Source organism: Rattus norvegicus, chromosome 17 (genome assembly GCF_036323735.1).
Source record: "Rattus norvegicus strain BN/NHsdMcwi chromosome 17, GRCr8, whole genome shotgun sequence".
NCBI classification, from domain to species: Eukaryota; Metazoa; Chordata; class Mammalia; order Rodentia; family Muridae; genus Rattus; species Rattus norvegicus.
In genome coordinates, this window is record NC_086035.1 from 62,676,088 (window position 1) to 62,685,811 (window position 9,724).

At 40.6% G+C, this 9,724-nt stretch overlaps 1 protein-coding gene across 1 annotated transcript; it reads right to left on the minus strand.

The window, feature by feature from the left end:
- Nucleotides 1-973: 973 nt before the first annotated feature.
- Nucleotides 974-5,081, minus strand: Anlnl1 (anillin, actin binding protein-like 1). Its single transcript, XM_039096250.2, has one exon. It carries the CDS (start codon nucleotides 4,998-5,000, stop codon nucleotides 2,145-2,147), a length of 2,856 nt encoding a protein of 951 aa, XP_038952178.2. The 5' UTR covers nucleotides 5,001-5,081; the 3' UTR covers nucleotides 974-2,144.
- Nucleotides 5,082-9,724: the final 4,643 nt, after the last annotated feature.

Below are 9,724 nucleotides of genomic sequence, written 5' to 3' on the forward strand. Positions count from 1 at the left end.
CAAAGGGCTTCTTCCATTCGTGCCCAAAAAGGTTATTCTCCGCTACATATGCAGTTGGAGCCATGGGTCAGTCCATGGGTAGTGGTTTAGTCCCTAGGAGCTCTGGTTGGTTGGCATTGTTCTTATGGGGTTGCAAGCCCCTTCAGCTCTTTCAATCCTTTCTCTAATTCCTCCAAAAGGGTCCAGTTCTCAGTTCAGTGGTTTGCTGCTAGCATTCACCTCTGTATTTGACATGCTCTGGTTGTGTCTCTCAGGAGAGATCTTTATCTGGTTCCCATCAGCATGCCTTTCTTAGCTTTATCAATCTTATCTAGTCTTGGTGACTGTATATATATGGGTCACATGTGGGGCAGGCTCTGAATGGCCATTCCTTCAGACTCTGCTCCAAACTCTGCCTCCCTATCACCTCCTATGAATATTTTTGTTCCCCCTTTTAAGAAGGAGTGAAGCATCCGCACTTTTGGTCATTCTTCTTGAGCTTTATGTGGTTTATGTATTGTATCTTGGGTAATTCAAGCTTTTGGGCTAATATCCACTCAGTGAGTGCATACCATGGGTGTTTTTCTGTGGTTGGATTACCTCACTCAAGATATTTTCTAGTTCAATCTATTTGTCTATGAAGTTCATGAAGTTGTTGCTTTTGATAGCTGAGTAGTACTCCATTGTGTAGATGTACCACATTTTCTGTATCCATTCCTCTGTTGAAAGGCATCTGGGTTCTTTCCAGCTCCTGGCTGTTATAAATAGTGCTGCTATGAACATAGTGGGGCATGTGTCTTTGTTGTATGTTGGAGCATCTTTTGGGTATATGCCCAGGAGAGGTATAGCTGGGTTCTCAGGCAGGGTAATGTCCAATTTTCTGAGGAACCTCCAGACTGATTTCCAGAATGGTTGTACCAGTTTGCAATCCTACCAACAATGGAGGAGTGTTCCTCTTTCTCCACATCCTCACCAGCATCTGTTGTCACTTAACTTTTTTTTTGACAATTCACAATTATTTATTTATGTAGGAGTCATAAAATACTTTTATAATATACATAAGAAAACCCACATTTAAATGAGTAAGAAATATAATGGCAAGTGATAGAATTTAGTGTTTATAAATGAAACCATCAATAACTGACAGTCAGAGGAGAAACACAGACTATTTAAAAACTGCAGCCATGCATTGTAATATTTTTAAATTGCAAGAAGGCATTGGGCTTTAAAGGGAATGCATAGCTTTATATATTTTTCAGTGATCTCAAAACAGATTTGTAAAGTGTCTTAGATTAACATGAAAGGAAAACGAGACAAGAACTCTGGGAAGCAAAGGAGTAGTCACAGCAGCTTGGTAGAAATTCTTATGTATGTGTTCTTCAATTTACATTTGCTCTTGTTATAAGAGAAAAGGCTGAACATGTTAATGAGGATCCTAAACTACATGAAAAATAGCTGTTTAATAAAGCCTGAACACTGACAATCTGCCCCACACTGCACACAGAGTCGGAGTGAATGTGAGCTGTGTAATTCTTAATGCTTCTGGTACAATATTTAGCCCCAATGTCACTGTGTCACTGTCCACATCTCTTCAGAAAGCAGCTTTGAGTTCCTATTAGATTAGTAAGCGTCTGTTGTCTCTTCTCAGCTCCTTACTAAACACATTCCTGTAAACCCTCTGAGATTACATTCAGTACCCTGGTCATATCATGAGCCAGGAATGGCCACAACCTTTTCAAAAAACCACCGAGGCTGGAGAGGGACTCATCAAACTAGATGTTTCTGTTTACGACCTACAGGGGACCTTAAAACCCACAGCTCCCAAATACAATTCAGAACTTGATTATAATATATACTCTTTGTCATGAATAAATGGCTAGCGAGGTTTCTATAAAATGAAACTCTTAACGTATTAAACATGAATATCAATTCTCTTGACTATTTTAAGTATTTGACAGTTAAACATGTATGTAAGACAAACTGGGTAAAGTTTTACATAGAAAAGATATAAATACTGCATAATCTGTAGTGAATATTTGCACATACCCTTTTATATTTAAAGCATAAAATACAACTTGCAAATCTGGTGCTTCTAACCATGTCTTCCTTGGACACTTTCTAACACAGCTAGCGAAGTCTCTCCACGGTCCTGAAGTTCCCTGGGTTCAGGGCTTTCTGACAGGCTTATAGCAAGCATCCGGCTGCCAGAGGCGAATGTCCACAATCACCTGGTTGAGTTTCTGCATCCAGAGATCCCGCTCTTCTTTAGTGTCTGCAGAGAGCCAGTTCTTGGTGACACAGAGTGTGTCCCTGCATTGGCTGACAAGAGTCTCTCGGTCGTCTTCTCTTTGTGGTCGGACAGTAATTAATTCCAGAGTGTTCCGTCTTGCACAGAATTCTCTGTTGGCTGGTTCTATCTGATGACTGATACAATTGGCCAGATTTATCCTTCCTATGGGATTCTTTCGCCTCTCATCATCTGGGTAAGTCCAGTAAGAAATACAGTTGCCAGAGAGAACACACCATCTTCGATGCCAGGCACCAAAGCCACTAACATCTTCAAATATGGTAAGAAAACCTTTCTCCTCAACAGTTGAAGTCACTTGACAGCTTATCTTTAAGCAGATGTGACCTTCCAATGGAGACAAAAAAGGTACCTTGTCCAAAGCAAACTTAGTGTCTCCAACAGAAGATAACGATAGTGTGTGAGATCCAACTAGGGTAAAGTTGCTGGTGCGCACAGCACTGAGACCTCCTGGACTGGCCATAACTGAAGCATGAAGGCTGCTTTTTGAAGTTATAGATGTGAGGAGTCTCTTTGGAGTAATAGCCTTAGACTTGGACGCCTTCTTCTTCTTCTCAGGGCCTGAGGAATCTTTCTTTTGTACCAAGCTGTAAACTTCAACATTTATTTCAAAGTCATTGGAAACATCATTCAGGGTAAACGTGGTGGGGAATGTCAGGGCATCACCACTAAGAGAGTTTGCAGTACTTGCTAATGGGGTGGCCACCATCTGCTCAGCCCCAGCTTTTAGCATAATTAAGTAGTAGTAATTCGATGACTCTGGCTTTTGCGCGGTGCTGCAGACAAACTCTGCCTTCAGAGGCAGGCAGATCTCTGACAAGGTGACTGACCCTTTAGATGGGGCAAATCCACTCTGGGATGCGACAGCGGTCTTGTTTCTCCTCTGAGGTCCTTCACTCTTCAGCTTATTCAGTTCGTCAATCAGAAGTGCTCTTTTCTCAGTTGCAATCAGAAGGAGCCTTTCTGCCTCAGCTTCTTCCAGGGATCCTTTCCCGTGCTCTTCATCAACACAGCAGTTGAGAGCCTGGCTGGCCTGATAGATCACTGTCTGCTGCAAATTTATGTCATTATTGAGTTCCTGCATTTTTTGTTTGATATTAACTTGACCAGAAAAGACACCATTCTTTTCACTCAATTTTGAAGTAACATCTTCCTTTCGAACAATCACTTGCTTTATGGAAGGGCGTTCTGTTTCTTTGAATCTTTGAGACCTATATGCATCAATGCTGTAAAGAAGGTCCCGGTCCTCAGAACTGAGGCTGTCACCAGATTCGGCTTGGGGGACACGAGTTCTTTGGAATTTTCCTGGTTTGGGACTTGGAGCACTCAGGCTAGAGTCTCTCAATTCCAACTCAGGTGAAGAAATTACATTCTGTAGATTCACCACGCCGACCGTCTGAGCCAGCGGAGCAAGTAAAGACATTGAGGAGATATTCAGCGCATCTTCCTGCTCCTCGCTGCTTTCCGTTCCCACTTGGTCCATCTCCTCTTGGCTCTTTTCCACGTCCAGTTCCCCTTCCTCTAGGACGTCACTGAAGATGTCGTTAATGACCTTGGAGCTGTTGATATCCTCATCGTCCACACTCATCTCTACTTCATGCACTGCTTCAGTCTTCTGCTCAACCTCCGGGTCTGATGCTACTTTTAAGGACTTCTCCTCTTCTAAAAACAATGTTATTTTCAAAGGGCTGGACTTTGTCATTTCGCTTTCAGTGGAACCTGCAGGCTCTGTACCAGAAATCTTCACTGCGGTTGGAGTCTCAGCCACTTTATCTGACACAGAGGTCGACGGGGTGCCTGAGACAATTTGGTGTTTCTTGAGGGGAGAGTTCTGACAGTGAACTTCCTGTTTGGTTTCTAGCTGTTTGCTTCTTGACTTTTCATCCTTCTCTGCACTCCAGAGACTGCCCTTGTCAAATCGGCCACGGAGACACGCCAGTTCCTTTTCACGCTCCTGTTTGAGCTGCTGTGCTAAATGGGTAGTAGATGAACATGTGTTTTGCTTGAATAATCTTTCCTGGATAGCTTTTGTATTTGGAGTGATATTTGGGGTTCTATGAAATGCTCTGCAAGTTGGACTTTCTTTACTGTGTTCTTGACAACGCTCTCCAAAGCGTTCCAGGAAAGGCTTAATTCCTCTTCCTCCTGGTGTTGCAAGTTTGTCCTTGGACTGTGACTGTAGACAAACTTCCTTGTTAGCTCCCTCTTTGGGCTGAAGTGCCTGGGATAAAGTTGGCTTCTCACATGGTTTCAACACCTCTGTTTTCAGAGGACTAACAGTTTTGTGAAGTAGCTCAGGACTCTGCACCTCACAGTTTCTAGTGATGAATGGAGCGGATCTCACAGGGGAAGAAGATGCTTTCACAGGGCTGGACACTGAGGCTTTAAGCAAAGGCCCATCGGCAGCATTTGAAGTTGGGTCTTTCTTGACAGAGGCATTGCCATCCCTTTGGGAACAGCATGTAGCTTCCTGCTGAACACTGCTACTATTGATGCTAGCAGATGGTCCACTTGCAGAGGAGGATTTGGATAAACAAGCGGTACCAGGCTGTTCTTGTACACTATTTTGCTTTGCAGATGAGTAGCTTACATCATCTTCCCAGGAGCAAATCGTTGCAGCAAGGTTGGCCAGACGGCCCCTTCTCCCAACTGGGGTAGCTGAGGCATTTGAAACGGGTGGCTTGGAAGGTGAGGCAGGCTTTTCCTCAGATGGCATTGGTGAGAAGTGTGAGCTTTCTGATACATCATCTGTGATCTCACTATCCCAATGGCGCCGCTGCTCAGTCACTTAACTTTTTTATCTTAGCCATTCTGACTGCTGTGAGGTGAAATCTCAGGGTTATTTTGATTTGCATTTCCCTGATGACTAAGGATGTTGAGCATTTCTTTAGGTGCTTCTCAGTCATTCAATATTCCTCAGCTGAGAATTCTTTGTTTAGCACTCTACCCCATTTTAATAGGGTTATTTGGCTCTCTGGAGTCTAACTTCTAGAGTTCTTTTGGATATTATAGATATTAGAGTTCTATATTTTGAATATTAGCCCTCTATCGGGTGTAGGATTGGTAAAGATCTTTTCCCAATCTGTTGCTTGCCATTTTGTTCTAATGACAGTGTCCTTTGCCTTACAGAAGCTTTGCAGTTTTTTGAGGTCCCATTTGTCGAGTTTTGATCTTAGAGCATAAGCCATTGGTGTTTTGTTCAGGAAATTTTCCCCAGTGCCCATGTGTTTGAGACTCTTCCCCACTTTTTCTTCTATTAGTTTGAGTGTATCTGGTTTGATGTGGTGGTCCTTGATCCACTTGGATTTAAGCTTTACACCAGGCAATAAAATTGGATCAATTTGCATTCTTCCACATGCTGATCTCCAGTTGAACCAGCACCATTTGTTGAAAATGCTATCTTTTTTCCATTGGATGGTTTTAGCTCTTTTTTCAAAGATCAAGTGACCATAGGTATGTTGGTTCATTTCTGGGTCTTCAATTGTATTCCACTGATCTACCTGCCCATCTCTGTACCAATACCATACATTTTTTTATCACTATTGCTTTGGGCTGTAGAGATGGCTCAGCCATTACAGGCTAGGCTCACAACCAAAAATATGTGAAGGTTTATTCAGCTTACACTTTTTTTAATGGTTATCTTTATTTATTTATGATGTGGCCACATATAGGAAAATAAGACATAGCTAATCCTTCTACTAGTATATGTTAGTTTATTAATAATATTATAATAGAAGATATACTTGTGTTCACTATGTACCCATATACATAATCTTCTTCACTCTTTTAATCTTAGAAATCATTCTAAAGGTCAAAACCAGATATGTGGAGCTAAGACACCTTCAGAGGACAAGTAGGAAGCAATAATTATTTACTTTGATCCTGTATATGCAATGTGCTATTATAGATAGTCTCTTTATAATTGTTTTTTATTGGATAGTTTTCTTTATTTACATTTCAAATGTTATTCCCCTTTCTGGTTTCCTGTCCATTCCCTCTCCCTCCCCCATAAGGGTTCCTCCCATTCATCCTCCCTTGCCACCCCACTTGACATTCCCCTGCACTAGGGGTCCAACCTTGGCAGGACCAAGGGCTTCCCCTTCCACTGGTACCCCAACAAGCCTATTCTCTGCTGCATATGCAGTTGGAGCCCTGGGTCAGTCCATGTATAGTCTTTGGGTAGTGGTTTAGTCCCTGGAAGCTCTGCTTGGTTGGCATTGTTGTTCTTATGGGGTTGCAAGCCCCTTCAGCTCTTTCAATCCTTCTTCTAATTCCCCCAAAAGTTATATCACTTGTTCATCATAGAAGGAAGTGGGGACAGGAATGTAAGCAGGGCAGGAACCTGAAGGGAGGAACTGATACAGATGCTATGGATGAATGCTGCTTACTGACCTGCTCTTTAGGTCCTGCTCAGCCTGCTTTCTTATAGAACCCAGGACCACTAGCTAGGAGGTGGCCCACCTATGATAGCCTGGGCCTTCCCCTATCAATCACTAGTAGCAAAAATGCCTTAAAGGCCTGGCTACAACTTAATCTTATGAAGGCATTTAAAAAAATAAAAAAAAATTGAAGTTTCCTTATCTCGAATGACTTTAGTTTGTACCAGGTTGACATAAAACTATCTAGCAAAGTCTCCCCTTCCGCCCCCCCCCCAAAAAACCCTATGTTTTGAAGACATGGACAATATTGTCAAGATCAACTCCATATGCAAAGAACCATGTGCTTGACTAAATTTGTTGAAAATAGTAAGTTTGACTTTTAAAAAATGTAGTGACAGTAGATATATTCTAATACAAGTAACAATAATGAACAGTCACTATCATCCAAGATTAGAAGAAAAGGAGATATATACACCATGTGACAGTATACAGAGCACCAGTACAATTTAGCAGGAGAATGAATAAAACACAAAGGAGAAGCCGGGGCTACAGCTCAGTAACACAGAGATAGCATATCAACAACACCAACTAAAAAGCAACATGCAAACAACTTTCAAAGAATAAAACACAATGATGTTCTTAATTGATATAAGAATATAATTTACAGAGGAAGAGACAGGAGGGAGAGGGAGAGAAGCCATGGCAGGACAATATGGCAGGTGACATTAAGATTCCGCTCTGTGTATTTACAGGTTGTTATGAATGTTCTTAAGGAATGGATGTGTATTGGGCTTTGTATGTTTAGGTGGGCAATTATATCTTATCAATTGGGCCAAAAGTTATTGTGTTGTGTGTTCTCTTATGTGTAGATTTAAGTGTAATGGAGTGTGGGGCAGCTAGTCTGTGCCACCACAGAATTGGAAAGTGTGCTTCTGGCAAGATAGCCAGCAGATATCTTGCGGTACTGAGGTACCATTCCTAGTGGGGGATAAAAGACAACCTTACTTAAAAGACAGTGTTTTTATTTTTTATATTTTTACAACAACAGATGTCAAACCAACATGATGGCCAAGAATCCACTAGTAATCCTAAGAGTTGAGAAAGTTTTTATTTTCTAAGTAAGAGGAGGCCAGCACCATGTTAAGTCATGTGATATCTCAAGTGTGGGAATTCTAAGAAACAGGAAAGTAGCCTGGGCTGGCAGGCTGTCTGTCCCTTGCTGTGTGATAAGTAATGGCAGATCAGAGAGTTAGAGATTAAAAGCTGCTTTTAAAAGAAAGTTGTTTAGAAAGTCTTTCAGGATACTCATATTCCTTTTAACATGGGCTCCACAGGAACTTTGAGTTGAAATCCTAGTTAGACAAGCTACTTCTTAATTACAGGTTTATTAAAAGGTGATTAAGTTTGTTTTTAGAAAGAGAGTAAAGAAATCACCTGAATCACATGGGGATTTTCCCCCATGGTTCAGAACTTAGATAGGAAAAAATTAGTCACTAACTCCAAGTAGAGAGTTTTGATGAATGTCTGTAACACCAGGCAGAATGAATGCAGACATATATTATAGAAGTTATTAAGGTTAAAGAAAAAACCATGACTCTGAGTAGAGAGCTTAACAGATGGATATATTTCGGGCTAAAGTCCTGAGTTTTAAGTTGCTAATTGGTATTAGAATTGATAGAAGGTGTTTAAGTTTGTTTTAAAGAGAGTACAGAGATTACCTGAATCACGTGAGGATTTTCATCCATGGTTCGGAACTTAGATAAGGAAAAATTAGTCACTGACTCTGAGTATTGTGATATTTACACGTTATTAAAGTTAAGTAAAAATCTGTGGCTCTGAGTAGAGAGTTTAACAGATGGATATATTTTGGACTAAAGTCCTAATTTGATATGTTGTTTATTGATATTAGAATTGATAGAAGGTATTTGGTTTGTTTTATGAATTACCCCTCTAAAGGCCATATGGCTTGTTGATGCCGGCTAGCAAGGGTTTGTGGTTACTTTTGATATTTACCACAACAGGAAGCTTAGATTCTCTTAACGTGGGCTACATGGGAATTTTGGGTTCATTTCCTGATATCACAGAGTACAAAAGCCTATCAGGCTCATTGTTTAGCTTACTTCCTTTTTTAAAAATTGTTTAATCTTCATAATGGGTGTGACTTTGAGTTTTATGGTTATATTATTACTCTGGGAAAGAGTACAAGATATAAGCTTTTCTGGTTACAGGCTAAGAAACAGTATTTTCAGAGAAAGATTTTGTCTCTGTGTTTTTAAAAAATGTGATTAGGCTCTGGAAACCTCACAGAGTCATACTGATCAGATTTGATAGAAGTAGACCACCTGAAAAATTAATTCAGGAGAATCAAACAAAAAGCTATTTTGATTCTAAACTTTTGTCTTGAGAGTTGTATTTTGCAGAGTGTGCCTACTTGGAATCCTGGTCTCAGGGACTTTCAGCTGGGTCCAGTCAGGACACATCGGCTACAGCATTTGCTTCATTCTTCCTACCCCCTACCCCCAAGGATATCTCAACGCCCATGTACAGCTTAAAGAAGTTATGGAGGAGTCATTGCTCCAATTCCCTGGACTTTTGGGGGGCTGAAAGCAGTTATTCTAAAGTTGTTTTTAATGAGGAATTTAAAATTGGTGGTAATTTAACAGAGAGGAATTAGCTAGATTGAGTTGTACAGTCATAATCTCATTTGGTAACTAAGCTAAAATCATATCTTTGCTTTGGTATAGAATTTATTTGTCAGAAAGGTTTAAAAGTACAAGGTTTAGAGCCAGTCCTTCTATTGATGTCATTACAAACTTCTGAGTTGATTACACATACGAGTTAAAGGCCAAATAGCAAATTCATGGCTCTGACTTTGTGAGAGTACTTTCAAGACAATATTAAGATATAAAGACAACAGTCCAGATTGTCTTATATAGATAGATGGTTTTCAAAAATATCAGAAATCCACAAAATTTGAGATTTAAAGTTATTTATCTTTTGTTGAGACATATCTGCTCCTAACAGTTCCCCTTTGGTGGATTTAATGAAGAATGTGAACATC

Excerpts from the sequence above, each read along its gene's own strand:
- Anlnl1 (XM_039096250.2), bottom strand. The coding sequence starts at position 5,000 with ATGCCATCTGAGGAAAAGCCTGCCTCACCTTCCAAGCCACCCGTTTCA.